The sequence below is a fragment of the Zootoca vivipara genome, chromosome 6 (genome assembly GCF_965207765.1).
Source record: "Zootoca vivipara chromosome 6, rZooViv2.hap1.1, whole genome shotgun sequence".
Taxonomy (NCBI): Eukaryota; Metazoa; Chordata; class Lepidosauria; order Squamata; family Lacertidae; genus Zootoca; species Zootoca vivipara.
The window spans coordinates 16487863-16510541 of NC_142589.1; the positions used below are offsets into that span (position 1 = coordinate 16487863).

General features: G+C 49.2%; 1 protein-coding gene across 2 annotated transcripts in view; it reads right to left on the reverse strand.

Moving 5' to 3' along the window:
• TMEM240 (transmembrane protein 240) overlaps positions 1–22679 on the reverse strand; it is a 32257-nt gene that overhangs the window by 7839 nt on the left and 1739 nt on the right. The window contains exons 1-2 of one of the 2 annotated variants that reach the window (XM_035117270.3): positions 22211–22608; positions 21736–21842 (exon numbers count right to left, since the gene is read on the reverse strand). In XM_035117270.3, coding sequence (XP_034973161.1) covers positions 21736–21842; positions 22211–22459 — 356 coding nt within the window. In that variant the 5' untranslated portion in view covers positions 22460–22608. Of the gene's footprint in view, positions 1–21735; positions 21843–22210; positions 22609–22679 lie in introns of those variants that run through there. The other variant, XM_060276198.2, reaches the window with a different exon arrangement.

The window sequence follows — 22679 nt, forward strand, 5'->3', positions numbered from 1 at the left end:
CAGTGACCCATCTTGTCCAGCATTCTGTTCTCACAGCATTGGCAGACTTTGGGCTCTCAAATTTCAGCGGCGCCTTGTGCTGCGCTAAAATCTTGTGCTCCCTGCCTCTCTTGCTCCATTCCACAGCACTGTTGTGGCACTCCCTGCAGCACGGCACCCAGTGCGCCCGAACCGGTCACGCCACCCTAAACTGCTTTCGTTCACAGTGGCCAACCAGATGCCCTCCAGCAACTAATATTCAGAGGCAATCTTCCTCTTGAAACTGAACATAGCCACTGGGGCTCATAGCCACTGATAACCTTGTCCTCCATCAACCTGCCTAATTCTCTTTTAAAGCCATCCAAGAGTGGGAATGAGGCATGGTAGCAGTGGCATAGCATGGGTTGTCAGTACCCGGGGCCATGCAGAGGGAGGGAAATGGGTAGAGTACGCATGTGCATTCTGTTGCCTAAGTATCTGTGGCACCCAGGAGATCGCAGCCGCAGAGATAAGAAGAGTCGTTCCATTATCTGGAGAGGTCACTTCCTGGTCTGCATGGAGAAGCTGTTTTCAACTGAGCCCAGCGACGGAAACATGCAGCTGTATTGAAAGTTTGCGCCCCCTAACAATATTGTGCCTGGGGCCCCACCAATACATTACACCACTGCCTGGTAGATCGAGTCAATGGCCCATCTAGTCCAGCTTCTTATTCTCACAGTGGCCAACCCAGATGCCTGTGGGAAACCCACAAGCAGAATTGAAGCGCAAGAGCATTCTTCCTCCCTGTGGTTTCCAGCAACTGGTATTCAGAAGTATTACCGCCTCCGACTGTGGAGGCAGAGCATGGCCATCATGCTTGTAACCCTTGATAGCTTTGTCCTCCGTGAATTTGTCTCTCCCTCTTTTGAAGCCACCTAGGTTGGTGGCCGTTGCTGCCTCCTGTGGGAGAGAGTTCCATAGTTTAACAATGCGCTTTTGCCATGCCGCGATGCAAGAGTGCTCCCCTGGATGGCAATCACACAGTTACACGGAGGAAGCATCGCAGAACAAGTAGTAGAGCAGCATGGTGTGTGGACAGCCCTGAACAAATCTACTGCTAATACGCTATTTATCGCGGCAATGGCATGTTGCAGAATACGTCCACATTAAAAACCCTGGAACTGGAAAGACACTACGACTGCTCCTTATCGAGCCTTCTTTCTGATTTGCTTGCAGGGCATGTAGATGCCTTCCTATTAAACACGCCTACCTCTCACCCTTTTCTCCATAGAATCATAGACTTGTGGAATCGTTTGGGACCCCGCGGGTCATCTATTCCAACCCCCTGCAACGCGCTTTCCTAACCGCATAAAGCCTGTTTGCTTTTAAGTGGATTGGTTGCACCAGAGGGCGCTTTGATCCACTGTAAATCAAGTGAACTTCCATTTCCGCGGCAGTTTGCTCCTCCTAGGCACACATTTGCAGAGACTCTGAACTGCTGGAGGGAAGGGGCAGTGCACTGAGATCTTTGATGCAGAAATACGGAAACATTGCTGGAATGTATTTTGAGGGTCAGCTATTCTATAGCAAAGACCAGCTCCATTCATTCTGGGATTCAGTGTTCTATGAAACCTCTCTCTCTCTCCCTCTCTCTCTCTCTCTCTCTCTTAATAGAAAAAGGGAATTGTCAGGTGAACTAAGGCAATGTCCCCTGCTTCAGAGGCCGGTTCAGGACAGGCAATTGCTGAGTCAATGAACAGAGGCAAGAATGGGGAACCTGTGGCCTTTCTGGTTGCTGCTGGGATTTCAGTCCCACCAACCCCAAGCAGCAAAGCCAACAGTCAGGGACGATGGGAGTTGTAGTTGACATCTGGGAGCTTCCCATCCCAGGTGGAATAAAGCCTGCTTCTGTAAGTGTGGAAATGGAAGTGGGGGGGGGGGTCTTTGGTGTGGAGCATAACAGATCCATTTGTGAAATCAACCTCCAGGCACCTTCCAAAGAGGGGGGGGGCACTGCTGGTGTTGCAGTTCAGTTCCAGAACAGCTGCTTTGAATTCAGATGGCCTTCTGAGACCTTTAGCAGAACTGCTTGCACATTTTCAAGCATAAGGACTAGATACTTGGGCTTTTTTAAAAAGAAAGAAAGCTGGGATTCCCAACGACAAAGATAAATAGGATTCAGAAGGAAGCTGCCTTCTATCAGTTCAAGCCACTGGCGTATCTAAAACAGTACTGTCCGCACTGACTGGCAGCAGCTCTTCAGGGTTTTAGGCAGCAGTTTCCCCCAGCCCTACTTGGAGATGCCAGGAATTGAACCTGGGACCTTCTGAATGAGAAGCGGATGCTCTGCCGCTGAGCTACAGCTCTTTCTCTACAGCCTGCCAAACTCCTTGGAGAACCCCCTCATTTCTGATGACCCTCAGAGTCCCTTCCAATTCTATGATTGCATGATTCTATTCACGAGGACTGATACATTTTGCCTGGGGAGCTATTAATGGAACAGAGACATTGGTGGATGGATGGGGGTGGGGGGGGAGAGGTACAGCCCTGGCTCACACCAAGGGAATCTTATTATGGAAGGTGGAGTTTGCCAGCTTGCATTGGCAACCAAAGACTTCCTTATGAGCAGGGAGCCCAACTCACAAATTCTCCCAGCCAGTTTCCCATTTGCTTAAATTAGCATCGTTCGTGAGAACCGGATCCATTATTACAGGGGGTGGGGGGGGTGGGCAACGGTACTTCTGGCTTCTGCAAAGCCTACCCACTCACTGGTCTCTTTGGCATGAGTTGGTGGGGGGAGGGAGAACCGCAGCTCAATGGAACGATCGCCTGCTCTGCATGCAGAAGGTCCCAGGTTCAATCCCCGACGTCTCCAGGTAGAAGAGACAGACCCCAGCCTGAAACTCTATAGAGAGTCGCTACCAGAGAGTACAGGCAATAGTCTGACTCACGATCAGGCGGTTTCCTTCATATCCAAGAGCCTTTTGGCGAGCTTTGCAGTGCCTTCCTCATCAGGAACAAGTTCCACTGCATTTAATCAGGCCTCCTACCCAGAAAGTGTGTTTCAAATTGCAGTCTTCGTTCCCCTGTCTACAAATGTATCTCAGAGCAACTTGGGATCTCCATAGCACACGGCGCTTTAACAGGTGATATTAAAAACGCAAGTCCTTGCCCCCGAGGAGCAGAGAAACTCAGAGGAAATTAGCTTCCAAGACAGCCTTTCCAAACCCAAAGCACGGAAACTGCCACAGACATCACACAGGTTCCAAGTGCAAGCGCCGATCTCCCCACTTGTGATTCCCAACAACTGGTATTCAGAGGCATCCGGGTTAGCAGCCCTCAATTGCCTTCTCCTCCCCAAATGCGATCCCCTTTCAGAGCCACCCAGAAGCTTCAAACAGCAGAAAGCTGCTTACAAGAGCTTCATCTAGGTCTAATTTTTTGGCTTAACTCAATGGATTCACAGTTGTCGCCAAACTGATTCCCCTAAAGTTCTATCTGAATGTGAAAGTTATCCATCGGCAGAAGCCCAGTTGAAAAACCGAGAGAGGGAATGTCAGCATTTTACTTGGGCCACCCTAATCTGGAAAACAAAACAGCTCCATCAGAGATCAAGGAGGTGGCAGGTTGGTGCTTATTTCTAAAGCAGAGATTCCTGCATTGCAAGGGGTTGAATTAGATGACCCTTGGGGGTCCCTTCCAACTCTATGATTTTGCATGAAAAGGAATCTTCGGCAAAATGCCGCTACCCTGCAGTGGACCATGTCGTAAGAACAGTAGAAGACTGTGGGTGATGGATCAGGTCAAATGCCCACCTGGCCAACCAGATGCCTATATGGGAAGCCCAAAAGCAGGAGCTGAGAGCAACAGCAACTCTCCCCGCTTGTGATCCCTAGCAAATGAGGTTCAGAAGCATACAGCCTCCATCAGTGGAAGGAGAACATAGCCATTAGGGATAGTAGCCAATGACAGTCTCATTCGCCGTGAATTCGTCTAGTCCCCTTTTAAAGCCATCCAGGCTGACCACATAACACCTACACTGGCTCCCAGTACATTTCCGGGCACAATTCAAAGTGCTGGTGCTGACCTTTAAAGCCCTAAACGGCCTTGGTCCAGTATACCTGAAGGAGCGTCTCCACCCCCATCGTTCAGCCTGGACACTGAGGTCCAGCGCCAAGGGCCTTCTGGCGGTTCCCTTACTGCGAGAAGCAAAGTTGCAGGGAACCAGGCAGAGGGCCTTCTCAGTAGTGGCTCCTGCCCTGTGGAACGCCCTCCCATCAGATGTCAAGGAAATAAATAACTATCTGACTTTTAGAAGACATCTGAAGGCAGCCCTGTTTAGGGAGGCTTTTAATATCTGATGGATTATTGTATTTTAATATTTTGCTGGAAGCCACCCAGAGTGGCGGGGGAAACCCAGCCAGATGGGCAGGGTATAAATAATAAATGATGATGATGATGATGACCATCACAGCCTCCTGGGGCAGTGAGTTCCATAGTTTAACTAAGCACTTTGGGAAGAAGTCCTTCCTTCCCTCGGTCCTGAATCGTCCAACATTCAGCTTCGCCAGATGTCCACCGGTTCTCAAGTTACGAGACAGGGAGGAAAGCTATTCTCTGTCTGTTCATACGCTTCTGTCATGCCTCCACTTTTGGATAGAGTAATTTCCAAAAAGCCCCCAACCTTTTCTCACAGGGGAGTCGCCCCACCTCCTTGATCACCCTGGTCTTCCTCTTCTGAACCTTTATAATATCTTTTTCTGAGGCAACCAAGTCATTCAAATGACAAATGTGTCCATTGACGACAAGGTGGTGGTGGTGGGGGCAAAATGCACAACGCAGGAGAAAGCCATCTGGGGAAGGGGGGGGAGGAGGACATCCTCTCTACCAGCATCCCAAAAGACGAGGCGAATTAAAAGGCAATAGAAGTTTCCATTGCTTTTTAAAAGGGCCGATCGATTGGATAATTTTCCTAAGTTGATCGCTGCTGATAGCAGCAAAAGCCAGCACATTAAGACAGGCTGGGCACTGCCCGCCTTCTCCCTGCGCCAGGCTGCTAACAAGGTCATTGGAGAGACCCCCACAAGGCTATTCATGCTCCATCGTGTTATGTGGCAATTACACGAATCTATTAGTGGCTGCGCTTATTCGCAAGGGGCTTTCCAGAGTCACCCTGCTTGCAGATCTCAACCCCCCCCTCTCTCCCTCTCTCACACACACACAGGAGAAAAATAACAATGATAACAATTCCGTAACTGGACATCTACAGCTCTCCGATGCCAGACAAATCAAGCACCTGCCCTACCCAGAATTGAGTATGTGGTGAGGAATTTGGCACGCAAAGAACCTCGGTTGCTTTCCCTCCCTAAATAAGTTTCTAGTCCTCATGGCTTCCAACTTTGTTCACCTGTATCTTGCTTGCCTGGGTGGAGGATGGAGAGGGGTGTGTTCAAGCATGTGCATGTGGGAACCAGCCTACTGGGCAAAGGCAACGTTTGCATTTGTTGCTCCGCCCACTTTTGAGATGGGTGGACCAATGGTGAGGCACACCCCTTTACCCCGGGATCTGACTCTTTTTTCACCATTGGGCCCCGTATTAGCCACCTTGAACTTTTAAGAAAGGCAGGACAGAAGAGTTTTAAAGAAATCAGTGCCCTCTGTGCCCAGCTGGCAACAAAGGTCGCCATCTTTCCTACCACTTGGAATTGAACCAGGGAAAATTCACATCCAAAACTGACTCCATGGCCACTGCCTCTCTCTCCCCTATGCAGAAAGATGCCTTATAACAATCCACACCATTGGCCCATCAGGCCCCATACTGTCTACACTGACCGGCAGTGTTTCTCCCTGGGGCGCAACCTCCTCCTTTGATGAGGAAGGACTATAATTCAGTAGTTTGAGCACCTAAGAATAGAGCATCTCCAAGTAGGTCTGAGAAAGAGGCTCTCTCTGAAACCCTGCAGAGCTGCTGCCAATCTGTGCAGGCAATACTGAGCTCAATGGCACAATGGTCTGACTCAGTATAGTAACAGGCTGCGGGCTGGGAAGTGCCCCTCTCTAAAAGGCATTTGTGAAAGGCATCTATTAGCCGATTTCCCGAGGTTTAAGGTGGCTTGAGTTTATTGTTTAAAACAAAACTTAAATAATACAGAAAACACAGATTTAACAGAAACACCCAAATAGACTAACCAGCCAAGCCAAAAGCTAGACAGAAGAGATGTTAGGTGGGTTATTGTTTCAATGTTTCGTTTTTAATTATTTACTTGTTTTTATCCTGTATTTTGTTCTGTGAACCACCCTGAGATCTTAGGACAAAAGGTGGTCTATAAATCGAATCGATAAATGAAATAAATAAAATAAAAAACCCTGGAGAGAGACACTGCCAGTCCGTGCAGGCAATACCAAACTCAAGGCACCGATGCTCTGACTCTGCAAAAGGCCCCTTCCTACATCCCTAGAAGCAGCCGAGCCTTTCGCAAACCCAGCAGCGCAACGGATGACGGCGTTCGTTGCTCGCGGCGAACATGTCCCTCCGTGTCACTCTGAGAACAAGATGCTCTCGTCACAGGTGGCTCTGAGGACCAGCAGATCGTTATCACAGCCACTTTGCCAGATTTCCCCAGGAGCAGGGATCCAAATTCGGTATTATTATTTTTCCAGAGTGCAAGAATGTGGAGAGAGAGAAAGAGAGACAAACCACCCAGATCCGCTGGTAGGCCTCTCTCCTGACACATGGGTGAGCGTAACGCCGGCTGACAACGCAAGATGGGGAACGCACAAACGGTCTTGAATTCATTAGCTGGGGGAAAGTGTGTCACTCTATAGAGCCGGGCCGGGAAGACAAGAGACGAAATCAGACAAGGCTCCACACACTTCCCTGCTTCTAATTCACTCCCTTGTCATTGCTCCTGCCCACCCTCCGGGTTTGGTCTTTTCTGGCTCTCGGCAAACGTCTTGATGCCGCCCCAAGAGAATATGCAGTCCTCCACGTGCGGCGCTTAACACAAGGCTAGCCCAGCTGAGCCCTGAGCCAGGCAAAATCCACGCTCCGGCACTGAGCTACAGTACAAGCCCTTAAAAATGGACTGAGGTTCTAGTCCTCATGGTTCTAAATCAAGGGCAAACGTCAATCGTCTGGGAAGATCCTGCCCTCCAACATTCCTCTGATGAAAATAGGGATGCCCTAAATAATAATAATAATTATACCCTACCCATTTGACATGGGTGGCGCTGTGGGTTAAACCACTGAGCCTAGGGCTTGCCGATCAGAAGGTCGGCGGTTCGAATCCCCGCGACGGGGTGAGCTCCCGTTGCTCGGTCCCAGCTCCTGCCCACCTAGCAGTTCAAAAGCAAGTCAAAGTGCAAGTAGATAAATAGGTACCGCTCTGGCAGGAAGGTAAACGGCGTTTCCGTGTGCTGCTCTGGTTCGTCAGAAGCTGCTTTGTCATGCAGGCCACATGACCTGGAAGCTGTACGCTGGCTCCCTCGGCCAATAGCGCGAGATGAGCGCCACAACCCCAGAGTCGGTCACGACTGGACCTAATGGTCAGGGGTCCCTTTACCTTTACCTTACCCATTTGACTGGGTTGCCCCAAGCACTCTGGGCAGCTTCCAACATATATCAAAACATAATAAAACATCAAACATTAAAGAAATTCCCTAGACAGGCAGTGTTCAAAACTCCCATTGCTCTAGGCGCATTTTGCGACAAAGAATTTCATTAGCATGAGCAGTTTCTGAGCTCTGGGTGCCTAAGATTTCAGATTAAAACTGAAGGAAGAGCTTTTTCTGCCTCCCCACTTCCAGCCACTCTCTGAAGACTAGAGAAGAGACACTCTTAAAAATGTCAACAGGGTGGGCAGGGGAAGGACTAGACCAGGGGTTCCCAAAGTAAGGCCCGGGGGCCGGATGGGGCCCAATTGCATTCTAAATCCGGCCCGCGGACGGTCCAGGAATCAGCGTGTTTTTACATGAGTAAAATGTGTCCTTTTATTTAAAATGCATCTCTGGGTTATTTGTGGGGCTGCTTGGTGTTTTTACATGAGTAGAATGTGTCCTTTTATTTAAAATGCATCTCTGGGTTATTTTTGGGTCATAGGAATTCATTCATATTTTTTTCCAAAATATAGTTCGGCCCCCCACAAGGTCTGAGGGACAGTGGACCGGCCCCCTGCTGAAAAAGTTTGCTGACCCCTGGACTAGACCATGTGAAAAATGAACATAATATTTTAGCTGCAGTTCATTCATTTTCAGCTTTGTATTCTTGTTACAAAAAAGCACACCTAGATATTCCATTGTCGTGTCCATAACCTGGGTTTAAGGCGTCATTTAGCTCCTAGCTTTCATAGCTCAGTTTCTAACTCTGTAGACAGGACTGCCTTCAGATGTCCTCTAAAGGTTGTTTAGTTATTTATCTCCTTGGCTCAGGGCTTGCATAACTCCATCCCCTCCAAAATTTCTCCGATGAAAACAGGGACACCCTAGGATTCCAGCATCAAATCAGAAACCGGGGTGGCTTCTGTAAATCCAGGACCGTCCCTGGAAAATAGGGACACTTGGAGGGTCTGGAAGAAGCCTGGTTCTCAGCTGCAAATTTAACGCTTAAATGCATTATATATATATGCCACTAGATGGCGATGGTTAGCTTATGGCAAATTCAATATCTATTTTTAAAACTTTTTTTAAAAAGCATTACCCTAGTCATTAATGACTGTTAGCAATTCAGATGTGTGCACTGACATCCATGTGCAAATGCTGGCTTTGGATTTCAGAGGGTTTGGGGGGAGCTTTCCTCAATGGTTGCTTAGCGGGGGGGGAGCCTGTCTCAGTGTAGGTCCCCCCTCCCTCAGTCAGCAGGCCTACCTCCTCCATGCTGCCACGGTTGCCAACAGCTGCTCCCCCTTCTGCTTGCTCCTGATGCCACCCACACACTGGCCGGATGACAAGGTGGCATACAAACAGATGGAGGGAGCTTCTGTTGAGCCCCCACCTCCACCGCCCCATCGCTACCACTCACCTGCCCACCCAAATGGGAGCCAGAGGAGGAAGAGCAAGCAGGCAGGGACTGCAGACCATCCAAGGGTCCCTATTTTCCAAGGACAGTCCCAAATTTACAGAAGCCGTCCCGGTTTTTCTGATCCCAGAATGTCCTGCTTTTCCTTCAGACACCCCCCTATTTTCATTGGAGAAATGTCAAAGGGTGTATAGAGCCATGTAGCCAAAGAGATGAGATATAATAAAAACTTTAGAAGACATCTGAAGGCAGCCCTGTATAGGGAAGTTTTTAAATGTTTTGTTTTATATATGCTGGAAGCATAAAATGATGGTGTTGGTGATGGAATAGGACGTCCCCATTTTCATCAGAGACATGAGGAAAGCGCCAGCCCTCCTCAAAGGATTGCCTCAGTTTTCCAAGCGTTTCACAAAAGGTTCCATTCCCCACCCCCAGCAAAATCTGCTGCTTTTGTTTGTTTGTTTTGGCAACCTTCTTCGGCTTTGAGACTAGCTGTTCATTTGCAACGTGAGATGTAACTTGTTTCTCTGTTCAAGCATCACAATCTGCTCTTGAGCTGCTTTGTAGCCAGTGGCGTAGCGTATGCCCGTGCTGCCCAGAGTGGGGCATGGGGCGGAGGGTACCCTCCCAGGTGCGGGTGCCCTGCAGCCAGGGGCAAAGCAAGCCGCCGATGGCAGGCATTTGGCGCACCGCCTGCCCACGACTCCCAAGCCTCCCCCAAGCTGTCAAAACGAAGAGGGAAGGGGGGGAAGGCCGTCGGCAAGGTGGCACAGCTCCGCCCCTTCCCGCGACGGCTCGGGGTAGGCTTGGGAGTCGCGGGCAAGCGGTGCGCCGAATGACCCCCCTCAGTGAGGGCACCTGGGGCGGTCCGCCCCCACCGCCCCCCTTCCTACACCCCTGTTTGTTTCAAAAGGTTGCTATTCAGCGGCGGCAGCAGCAGCATAAAATCTCAGACCCATGACAGGGGTGGAAATTCGGTCCTCCGGGCTTCTCTGTTGGCCCCTGGAACTCCCCCCAGGCCACACTCCTCCCCAGCCCTGCTATGCTCCCTCCTTGAGTGTTTTAGCGCTTGAACTCTGACCATCTCGGCTGGAAGACCTGCAGGCCTTTTCCAGGGCAGTCTCGAGCAGGTCGCGCACCCTGCCGCTGAGGGGCAGAGATCGCTCTGGCGCCCCCGCCCTCGCAGGGCGCAGCATGGCTTCCGCGCAGCATGGCTTCCTGCCTACCGGCCTGGCACCCTAGCACCCCGCGCCACCGGGACTCTACCTAGAGCCAGCCCTGGCCTTTTCCCACCTGTCTAGACTGACTCCAGCTACAAAAACGGAGGCTACTGAACAGACTCTTGGGCTGCGGTATTGTTTAGCGAGGGTTGTTGGGGGGGTTTGGGGGGGTTACTGATTTTAATTTTTATTATTATTATTTGAATCCTTGTGTTTGGCTCTTGCTACGTTTTATGCGGAAACTGTTCAATTTGGTGCACTTTTCAGTGTGTTTTATTTATTGCGTATGGCTCCTTTTGCAATCGTGTAATTTTTTCCATATTGCAAGCCTCTTTGAGCACGGTTTTAACTATGGAAAAGTGGCATACAAATGAAATGATGGCGAAAGTTGACATGCCTCTAGGATGGAGGCTAGAGAGAAATGTGAGTGTAAATGTGTGTAACAACAAACCAAATAATAATAATAAAAATAATAATAATAGCAGCAGCAGCAGTAGTATACTGCTCTTCATGTGTAGTTCTCAGGGCAGTTCACAACATAAAAATACAAGGTAAAAAAAGAAAAATACATAATAAAGAACAAAAGCAAACCAATAAGCCACTTTATAAAGGTAAAATTTACATGACTTGCTTTGTCCACATTTGCCTCTAGCTCTGCTTACCACTGACATGTGGCCCTTGAAAGGTTGTGCAGCAAGGAATTTTACCCTGGGAAATGTTCCCCATACTTGCCAAATGGAAGGTTGCCACAGAAGCACAGATCTGTAGAGTTGGAAGAGACCACAAGTGTCATCTAGTCCAACCCCCTGCAATGCAGGAATTTTTCGCCCAGCATGAGACTTGAACCCACAACCCATGCTCTACCAACCAAGGTGTGTCCCATCGCTGAGAAAAGCAGGCATGTATGAAGACGCTGCTGTGTCCTTAGGAACGCAGAAAGAGGCCTTATATTGGGTCAGACTAATTGTCTCTCTACCTCAGTGTTGTGCATTTGGTCAAGGCTTGGCTAGGTTGGCAGTGGTGGAAGGACCTGTCAATTTCACTTCTCCCCAGTAGGGGGTAGAAGAATCTTGTACATCTCCCATCATCAGCCTTAGCTAGCACAGCCATTGATCATGGATGATGCGAGGAGGAGTTCAGTAACATCTGGAAGGACATAAATTCCTCATTCCTGCGCTGGGCCAACCTGAAACCTGCAGTTAATTGTGGAGACATCACAGTAGGACTTAGGCAAAATGGTGTGCCAGTTTAAGAAGCCACACAGATATTTAAGACACTGGCCTGAGAATCTGAAGTTCCTCATCCCTATGTAACCTGATCCTCTTTTAATCTGGAAGCACCAGGGATTGACCTTCTGCATGCAAATTGGGTTGTCTGAGCGATGGTCCTTTCCCCCAGGTTTTAAAGAGCGAGGGGCCCAAATCATAGGACCATCGGTCCATCAAAAGCTATCGGTCCATCTAGCTCAGCATTCTCTACGCAGGCCAACAGTGGCTCTTCAGGATTTCAGACAGGGAAGCTCTCCCAGCTGAGATTTGCCAGACCTTTAATAAACATATATATTTAATAAATATATATATATGTACCAAGCCGGAATTAAGATTGCCGGAAGAAATATCAACAACCTCAGATATGCAGATGACACAACCTTGATGGCAGAAAGCGAGGAGGAATTAAAGAACCTTTTAATGAGGGTGAAAGAGGAGAGTGCAAAATATGGTCTGAAGTTCAACATCAAAAAAACCAAGATCATGGCCACTGGTCCCATCACCTCCTGGCAAATAGAAGAGGAAGAAATGGAAGCAGTGAGAGATTTCACTTTCTTGGGCTCCTTGATCACTGCAGATGGTGACAGCAGTCACGAAATTAAAAGACACCTGCTTCTTGGGAGAAAAGCAATGACAAACCTAGACAGCATCTTAAAAAGCAGAGACATCACCTTGCCGACAAAGGTCCGTATAGTTAAAGCTATGGTTTTCCCAGTAGTGATGTATGGAAGTGAGAGCTGGACCATAAAGAAGGCTGATTGCCGAAGAATTGATGCTTTTGAATTATGGTGCTGGAGGAGACTCTTGAGAGTCCCATGGACTGCAAGAAGATCAAACCTATCCATTCTTAAGGAAATCAGCCCTGAGTGCTCACTGGAAGGACAGATCGTGAAGTTGAGGCTCCAATACTTTGGCCACCTCATGAGAAGAGAAGACTCCCTGGAAAAGACCCTGATGTTGGGAAAGATTGAGGGCACTAGGAGAAGGGGACGACAGAGGACAAGATGGTTGGACAGTGTTCTTGAAGCTACGAACATGAGTTTGACCAAACTGCGGGAGGCAGTGCAAGACAGGAGTGCCTGGCGTGCTATGGTCCATGGGGTCACGAAGAGTCGGACACGACTAAACGACTAAACAAACATGTACTAAGAAGGCTGTACATGCAGCTTGCAAGCTATAGCCACGCAGGAGCCGCCTGCGAATTACATGCTCCCCATTCCCAATTAACCTCCCTCTCCAGGGCCTATCCCTGTGACATCACCAGGAGTTACCCTTAGGTCTCAAGTTTGGGCCCTGAAATCTCAAGGTCTGCGATGCTCTTTGCCTGTCTGGCAGCCCTACTTGGAAATACCACTGGGTTGTGAACCTGGGACCTTCTACATGCCAAGCACGTGCTCTGTCGCGGAGCAGCCCTCCCTCACCCCTTTGGGTCCTGATCTCCACATACATTTGTATGCCTCTCTCTCTCTCTCGTAATGAAGATCAGAATGCCTGCAATGATTTGTTACACGAGGCCTCTGTGTGTGTGGTTTTCTTTCTTTGGCTCTTTCAAAGAAATTAATTGACAATTCCGGTCTGAGGGAAGTCAGAATTGGCTTGAAAGACCAGTTTTCCTCCTAAAGGCTTGCGAGCCACATCCATAAAGGTAATAGAAAGGGGGAAGCACTTGGCTCTCAATGGGAGAGCTATTCCAAGAGACTATGGGGGAAACTATGGAGGTTTAAAATCATGAAATAAAACAGTGTGTCCTCCTAAGAAAGCAGGTCCTAAGAAAGTTAGAGCAGGTCACCTCTACACGGGAACAAGTAAAGGCAAAGAATCAGGGGTCTTCTCCCCTTTAAGCTGCTCTCACACACCCCAAACATACACACCCATAAGGGTGACAGAATATATATTTCTCATCATGATTTATTTTATTTATTTTTATAATTGGTGCTCTCAAAGAGCTTAAAGTCTACTCAGTTTATGGGAATGCCCTGAACATTTTATTCTTCTTCAAATACTGTTTTACCTATTTAGAGAAACCACTTCATAGAATCACAGAATTGTAGAGCCGGAGGGGAACCCAAGGGTCATCCAGTCCAGCCCCCGGCAATGCAGGAATGTGACAGGTGGCCACCATCTAACTTTATCCATCGATAAAGCGCTCCAAGCGTCGTACAAAGAAAGCAACCTTCTCCAATCACTTCTTCCGCACCGTATGGCTGACCCTTCACTATTTTCTTTTAACGCAGCGCGTGATCGTCCGGACTTTGAGTTCATCCAATGCTAGTCCTACTCAGAGTAGACCCACTGAAGTTCATAGGCATAGGCAACTTAGGTCTGCTGACTTCAAGGGCTCCGCTTTGCTGCTGAGTAAAGACCTAGGCCCCATATGCCCTCTCAGGATCGTGATGCTTCACCGGTGTTTCCCAACCCTGGGTCTCCTGCTGTTTTTGGACTACAACTCCCATCAACCCTGACCACTGGTCCTGCTAGCTAAGGATTATGGGGGTTGTAGTCCAAAAAACAGCTGGAGACCCAAGGTTGGGAATCCCTGCTTGAGTTTAAACAGTTGTGGCTTCTCCCCAAAGGATCCTGGGAATTATAGTCTGTGAAAAGTGCAGAGAGCTGTTACAAGGCCCCTATTCCCCTCCCAGAGCTTTGATTGCCAGGGGGGCTTAACAATCAATCCCTCTCCCCTGGGAACTCTGGGAATGGTAATTCTGTAAGGAAAGTAAGGGACTTCTAACAACACTCAGCACCCTTCAGCTTCCTACAGTCTCAGAACCCAATCAAAGGAGGAGCCCGAGGCAGATTCATAGGGCATTTTGACACAATTTGGTCTCTGAACATTATAGGGCCTCAGAGGTCAAGTCTAGCACTTTAGAAGTGGCCTTGGAAGCAAAACAGGCAGGCAGCCCAACTGATATTAAAAAATACGTGCTCCCAATCTTCAAGCACCCTTCTGACCACTGCATTTTTGCAGTTTCCGGAACCTCTTTAAAAGCATCTCCACAGAAAGGAGATTCCTGAAATAACCGCTTCGGAATAGCAAGGCAAGAAGCTGCCTTACAGAGTCAGGCCATTGGGTAATTCTAGCGCAGTGTTGCCTACACGGACTGGCAGAAGCTCTCCAAGGTTTGAGAGAGAGTCTCTCTCCCAGCCGTACCTGGGCTGAACCTGTGACCTTCTGCATGCAAAGGAGACGTTCTGCAGCTGAACTACAGCCCTTCCCATAAGATACAGGAAGTTGCCTTATAACCTGAGTCAGAACCCCAGTCCATCTAGCTCTGCATTGTCTACACTGACTGGCAGTGGCTCTCTGGGGTTTCAGGCAGGGGATCTTTCAAAGCCGTACCCGGTATCATGGACAGGTTGGGCGCAGAGGAATGTCGGGAGGAACCAGCTGGGGAAATTCCAAGGGGAGAAGGCTCAGAGCCCAGGGATTGGTGTTGGGATGAGTGAGTGGTCAGAGGAAGAATATTGGGAGGAGGAGGTGTCAGAAGCTGAAGAGGGAACAGGGCTTAGTGAGCTGGGAGGCTCTGTGGCAGAGAGAAGTCCAGAATCAGAGGCAGAAGCTGAAGCAGGAGAGGATAGATGCCAAAAGGCAGGCATTAGTCAGGCTGCTGAAGAATCATTAATGTCTCCCCCTTCTGCTGTGACAAGCTCCCCTCCCCGTTTGTCTCCCAGAACTAGCAGAGCGCTGAAACGGGCAGAGCAGCAGCAGGCTGCTTGCAGGCACAGTCTCCGATTGCTTGGGGGGAAAGCCTGGAGTGGAGGGGACTTAAGGCAGCTGAAGGGAGGCGGGGGCCTTCAGTCTCAGCAACTGCTTCACGGGGGCAAGATCTAATGCAGGCATAGGCAAACTCCAGCCCTCCAGATGTTTGGGACTACAATTACCATCATCCCTAGCTAGCAGGACTAGTGGTCAGGGATGATGGGAATTGCAGTCCCAAACATCTGGAGGGCCGCTGTTTGCCTATGCCTGATCTAATGAGTTGCTGTGCTCATTAGGCCTGCACAAATCCTGCTTTTGCTAATAAAGGGTTAACTCCAACATGCTTGATGTGATTTATTGCTGGCTCGCTCCTGACACCTGGAGATGCTGCTGGAGATTGAGCCTGGGATCTTCTCCAGGCAAGGCAGATGCTCTACCTCTAAGCTCCCATTGAGACCACGAAGCCCAGAGTCCAAAATGACCTTACCACACCCCTGAAGCTGGCAATCCTACCAGGGATGGATCATGTCAACACTTACCATTGGGTAGCAATGCCTAGCTGAATTGTGTCTGGGCCAAGTGAAATTGACCGTGTGACCATTTACTCATTTGGGGGAGGGGGAAAGGCTTTGGGTCAACTGGGATGCATTTTTAGCTCTTGCAGGAAACATTCCGGCAATTGGCCCAGAGAAGGGGGGCAAGGAACAGGCCAGGTCTTATTTTTCTAGCCAACTGGCCAGCTTTGGAAAGAAAGGACATGCAGGCAGCCAACTCACACAACCAAGCTGGCAAGCGGAAGATTTGGGTGTTGGGCAGATCAGTCCTCGGGGAAGCCAAATGATATATCGGCCTCCTCTCTACCCCACATCTCAGAATTGAGGACACAGCGACTACACTCTGGCCAAGCCAAGCAGCTGGCAGGCAGGCAGGCAGTGCCACGTTTTGGCCTCACCTCCGAAAGGTTATTGTAGAGTTGGAAAAGGTTGGCAATCAAAACAATTCAGGGGGTGAAGGACTCTCCTATGAGGAAAGGGTGTAGCAGTGGGGACTTTATAGTTTAGAGAAAAGGTGATTAACAGGTGACATAACAGAAGTTTATAAAATCATGCGTGGACAAAGGAAAGTTTTTCTCCTGCTCTCATAGCACTGGACATGCAACGAAGATGAACGTTAGAAGATTTGAGACAGGTTAACCAAAAGCACTTCTTCATGCTGCGCATAGTTAAACTGTGGAACTCACTGCCACAGGAAACAGTGATGGCCACCGACTCGGGTGGCTTTAAAAGAGGACAGGACAAATTCACAAAGGCCATGATGGCTATGCTCTGCCTCCACATTCAGAGGCAGCAATGCCAGTTGTTTAAAACTGTAGGAAGGGAGAGGGCTCTTGTCTTTGGGTTCTGCCTTGGGCTTGCCTGGTTGGCCACTGTGAGAACAGGATGCTGGACTGGTTGGGCCACTGGCCTGATTTAGCAGGGTCTTATTTTCTTATTTGCCTTGAAGGACCAGCCTCCACTGACCTCTCCAGTAAAGGTTTTCCTGTTCTGGCTACTAGAAGCCCTATGAGTGGAGAGCACAGTGATTTGAACCCATGTTCTCTTACACAACAAGTTTGTGCCTCTAGACGCCAAGCACCTGTACCCCATGCCGTCAGTTCTCTACTGGTCACCATTGCCTGCCTAGTTGTTTCTGGGTCCCATTAGAAGGGGTTAGTTTTGTCCTTTATGGCCCTTAAATTGGGGGTGAGGGACCTTTACTCATGCTCAGCAGCTCTTGAAATGGAAAGAAGCGACCTTGAGGTCTGTTCCAACGGGGACCCTCCCTCTCTCATCCCTGCCCCACCTGAGGCCTTTTCAGAGGGTGGAGGACAACCGCAGCCCAAAGCAATTGAGCAAAGTCCAATTTAATTGCTCACAGCAGGCGCGGAGACGTTTGTTTGTTTGTTTGTTTGTTTGTTTGAAAGACCCTCCATTAATTTCCTTTCCCCCCCTGCTAACCAATGATCAGTAGATAATCACCGCAAGCCCACTGGCGCAATGGTCCACCACAGTGGATGCAAAACACATGGAACGCGATAACAAACTGAGATTTACAACACTTCTGGCATTACAGTCCTGAATCAATTGACGTGGAAGGAATTCTCACTCTCTCTCTCTCATTATTTCCACCCAGTGATCTGTCAAGCTAAAGGTGCCTCTTGTCTAAAATGAATCTCAAATTATTATTATTATTGTTGTTGTTGTTGTTGTTGTTGTTGTTGTTGTTGTTGTTTCTTTCAAGGGAAGGGGTCAAAATCTGTTTGCCGCTCACATTCTGTATCTGTTGGCCTCCGTGGGCTGCTTGAAGAGAAAGGACTGGATATAATGAGGGGGTAGTTGGTGTAGTGGTTAGAGTGCTGGACTAGGGCCTGGGAGACCAGGGTTCAAATCCCCACTCGGCCAAGAAACTCACTGGGTGACCTTGGGCCAGTGATTGCCTCTCTCAGACTGACCTACCTCACAAGATTGTTGTGAGGATTAAATGAGGAGGGAGGAAGCCCTGCGTGCTACCTGGAGCTTCTTGCAGAAAAAGGTAGGATATGCATAACAAACAAATTTGATCAATCAATTAGCACATAAAAACGTGGATATTTTAAAATGAAATGAATGCAGGCATATCTGGTTCAGGTCCCACAAATCCGCCCACTGTACCACACTGCCTCTCCCGCAAAAGGGACACGGGGTCCGTGGCTCTGCTCTCGTTCAACTTCCTGAGATAACTCCGCCATGCTGCTTCCTTTGAGAAAGGCTGCTAATTGCTGCAAAACGCTGTCCACTCCATACATTTAAACCACATGGTTTTCTGCCAAAGCATCCTGGGAACTGTAGTTTGTTAAAGGTGCCAGGAGGTGCAGTGGTGAACTACAGTTCCCAGAGCTCTTTGGAGAAATGTATGGTGTGGACGCAGCACAGCCAGAGTCCAAACTTTACATGACACAGGGCATGCACACCTATTGAATGGCCATGCTGATCAACGGGGACCAAACCCCCTCAAATATTTTATTGGGGGGGCCCCCGAAGGGACCTCGGCCCCTACAAATTGGCTCCTTGGCAGCATGCATAAATGTTCCTTTTCTCCCATGCGAAAGGAGCGCGATGCGCCTGACGCACAGCTCTGTAAACCCCCTCCTCGCTTAGGTTTATTTGCGGTGCATTTTCCATCGCTCGCCTTAAGTTGACCACGACATGACAAGAAGGTTAAGTGATCACCACGGCATCATGCGCAGTCCTTTTCGAGCCCAAGACTTCCCCCCAAAGAATGCTGGACGCTGCTGCTTCCAAAGGCTGTTAGGGGTATACTACAGTTCCCGAGGGGTGTACTACAATTCCCAGGATTCTTTGATGGGAGCTTTCAATGTGCTTCAAACGTACAGTGTCGCTTCAGAAGGCGGAGCTAGAACAAATGGGTGGAAATGGCAGGTTTTGACTAAATGGTAGGAGGCCAAATTTCAGTCATACGTTTAAAGTTCGTGGTGTCCCCACCCCACCAAAGAACCCTGGGAACTGTAGTTCTGCAGGGTCAAGAAGCACTTCTCAGTGTTCTTTGGGGGGGGGGAGTTATGTGCTTTCGACGTATGGTTTGTACGCAGTTGTAGAGGGTCTTGCAGGGAATGTACTTCGCCCCTCCAGCTTGAGCAGGGAAATCGGAAGCCAGGGCATCCCCAGTAAGGGGTGGCCGTTGTGACTGTTTGGGCGGAAGGCTGGGAGCTGAACAGTAGGTGGCGCCAGAGCCTACAACTACAAGAGGCCAAACCAACTCAGTCCAGTTTCATTGCCATCCTTCTCCTCCCTGCTGAGCTCCACAAGGGACAACCCTGAGAATTAGAAGGAAGGAGCTAGGCTGGATCTTAGTAAGACGGCAGGCGGGTGGGGGCTAGCTGAAGTTGACAGGGCAGGGCCCCCTTTGCGCTAATGCACCAGCCTCCACCGTCCCAGCCAGGGAATGGCGACTGGCCCACTGAGGGATCATTCCAGCTGTCAAACAGCTCTCACCATCTCCTAAGATTCAACCACACATTGCCCTCTGGCAACTTGAGGCCATTAGAGTCAAACCTGTGCCCTGTGGCAGCAAAGGCCCAGCCTTTGCCCTCCTCAAGGCCACACGGTGCAGGGGCAGAGCATCTGCCTTGAATACAGAAGGCCGCGGGTGCCTGCATCTGCAGGAAGGGCTTGGAGAGACCCTGGCGAGCTGCTGCCGGTCAGTGTAGGCAACACTGTGTTACATACGCCAACAGCCAGATTCAGTATAAGGCATGCTCCTATGCTGTTGTTTCAATGGGGAAGGGCCCTGGGTACAATAGGCAGCATCTCCAAGGAGGTCTGAGAGAGACCCCCATCGGAAACCCTGGAGGGCTGGCTGCTGCTGGTCAGTGTAGGCAGCGCTGAGCTAGATACGTCAATGGTCCAATGCAGTACAAAGGCAGCGTCCTGTTCGAAAAAGCTCATGTCTTAGAAACATGAGGACTAGGGTCTTACTTATCTTTAAAGAAAGGGATCACAGGTTTGAGGCAGAGACCTGCTTTGGCCCCAGGTTTCACCCCCAGCATCTCTGGTAAGGATTGCCATCTGATACCTTAGAGAGCTGCTGCCAATCAGAGCAGACAATACTGAGCTACTTAGACCAGGGGTCAGCAAACTTTTTCAGCAGGGGGCCGGTCTCCTGTCCCTCAGACCTTGGGGGGGGAGGGCCAGACTATATATATATATTTTGGGAGGGGGATGAACAAATTCCTATGCCCCACAAATAACCCAGAGATGCATTTTAAATAAAAGGACACATTCTACACATGTAAAAACACGCTGATTCCCGGACCGTCCACAGGACAGTTTTAGAAGGCAATTGGGCCAGATCCGGCCCCCGGGCCTTAGTTTGCCTACCCATGACTAGTCTTAGACCAACCAATCTGACTCATAAGACATTTTCCTATGTTCCTATGCATCAACACTTTAGGTAGGCAAGTCCCCCTCAACTCTTCCCCAAACCTAGTTCCTTCAACCTAAGACTCGTTGGCTGTACCCTTGATGAGCAAAGGCTTTTTGCCTTCCAAATCTTGCTGCGCTCCAACTTTCATCTCCTCAAGCCAGCATGGCCAAGGGGAGAGAGACCATGGGAGTTAGCACCTAGTAGCACTCGGTGGTGGGAAGCAGAGGCTTCTGACCTCCTCTGAAACCCATTTCACTTCTCTCTCTCCCTGCTTTGAAAGTGCATCGCCCGCATTTTAATTCTTAAAAGCTGAAGCTCGGTTCCGAAACCTCCTCCAACACCACCATCAAAGAAAGACACCGCTAAAAATGTGAGGGAACTGTAGATCTTGAAAGGAAAGCCCCAAAATGAGAGCAGAGAGAGAGAGAGAGAGCCTGGGAGACAAAATGCTCAGCTGATGCCAAGAGCTTATAAAACACAGCCAAGGCTGTAGCTCATTGGTAGAGCATCGGCCTTGCATGCAAAAGGTCCCAGGTTCAATCCCTCCAGGTAGAGCTGGGAGAAACCTCTGTTTGAAGCCCTGGAGAGATGCTGCCAGTCAGTGTACACAGTACTGAACTAAGGATAAGGCTGCTTCGTACATTCCTGAGCAGCTCCTGGTTCTAACTTCTCAGATACCCACAAAACGCCCTTAGGAAGTGGCACTGTCTTTGAACTGGGGGGACCAAGTGTGTTCAAAGGAAATTAAGCCTCTCTTCCACCACCACCCCATTTGTGTACCTGCCACAACTGCTCTTAAAAATCAGGCTTGTCGAGTCAGATCAAAGATCCACCGGGTCCCAACATCCTGTCTTCCAAGAGCGGGAAGTCAAGATGTCACTGGGGAACTCAGAAGCAAAAAAACCCACACGCACGCAAAGGGGACAGCCTTCCCTGATTGGCTGCCCCCCATAATTCGGTGCTGGAGGGTAGACTGCTGCTGCAAATGCAGGTTCTGTTTCCTCCTCAAAAGTAAACAGCTGCCGATTTATTCTCAATGAATCTGCTTGATGTCCCCCGTGTGTGTGTGAGTTTGTGTGTGTGTTTAAAAGTCATCTAAGCTGCCATCCATCACCACAAACCTTGCAGATCTATATGTATATATTTGCACATCGGCCGATGGGTTAAATGATGAGAACGAAGAAACTCAGCAATGGGCACAGCGTCCCTGGCAGCTGAATCTCACCTGATGTAAACTAGCCAGGTAAGGCCCCCAACAACAAAACAACAACAAAACAACAACAACACCCTTTCCAGACTGCAGTACAGTCATCATGACCTACCTCACAGGGTTGTCGTGAGGAATAACTACAAGGGAATGTACGGCAGAATGGCTGGGGGCGATTACTGTGACCGTTTGAAACATTCAAGAGATCCCCGATGACACCCACTTTCCAAAGCAACGGATTTCCCGGAATTTTGCAACATCCCCAAACATCTCTGCCTCTCACTTTCTCACCCCCCCCTCCTGCACTCCCAATGGGAGGTGAGAAATGCAGTGTACAACCCCCCCACCCCCACCCCCACCCGCAACATGGGATGGGATGGTGCATGGCCGCTGGCCGCTGGCCTTACCTTCCACAGTTGCAGTGACAGACTCGGTCTTCACCTCTCAAATGCGGTAAGATATAATTGTGAAATCGGTCCAAAAGTGCGTTCATATCCATCAAGCACGCAATTGCCTGTTTCAATAATAATAATAATAATAATAATAATAAATAATAATAATCACACAACCCCATAAGGCATCTGGTCAGGTCTAGAAGCGTTGGAATAAAACATTCTCTCGTGTTTGATTGCTTATATATATATATATATATATATATATATATATATATATATATAAGAAAACCTAGGCCTATGAAAGAACGACTTGTCCTCAAAAATATATATTGCACACACACACACACACACACACACACACACACACACACACACACACATTGAAATGGGGCACACAGATCATACGTTCCACAACCGCACCTAAGAATTTGGGGAAGGGGGAGACAGAGAAAGAAGGAAATAAGAGGAAATTGAAGTGTCTCCTTACCATTACAATTGAGGCCCCCAAGATCATAAATATCATGGTGTTTGTATTCATGGACATCAACTGGAAATGGACAGCTGCTGTGTCACTACCCCCCAGCCCACCCCCCACCCCCTTGCCCAGAATGAAAAAGGAGAGAAAGGGGTGCCAGGTTTTCCTATAGAGGTCAGAGATGGTCAGGTACAAGGTCTTCAAACCGATCTGCAGTCCTGAAGGGGGGGCAGGCTCCTGGCCCCCCCAATTTCCAAGCATACACAAATGCACTCCTCTGTTTTCTTATCCAAGCTGAACCTTCTGGCTGGTTTGTTGGGTCTGTTTGGTCTTTTTGCTTTCCACCCCGCTCTCCTCCTCCTCTTCCTCTTCCTCGGATTAGTCCAACATATATCGATAGAGAGAAGAGATCGGCAGGTAGGCAGAAGAGAAAGATTCCTAGGGCAAATCATGCGATCCACTCAACCCGTCCAAGCGAAAG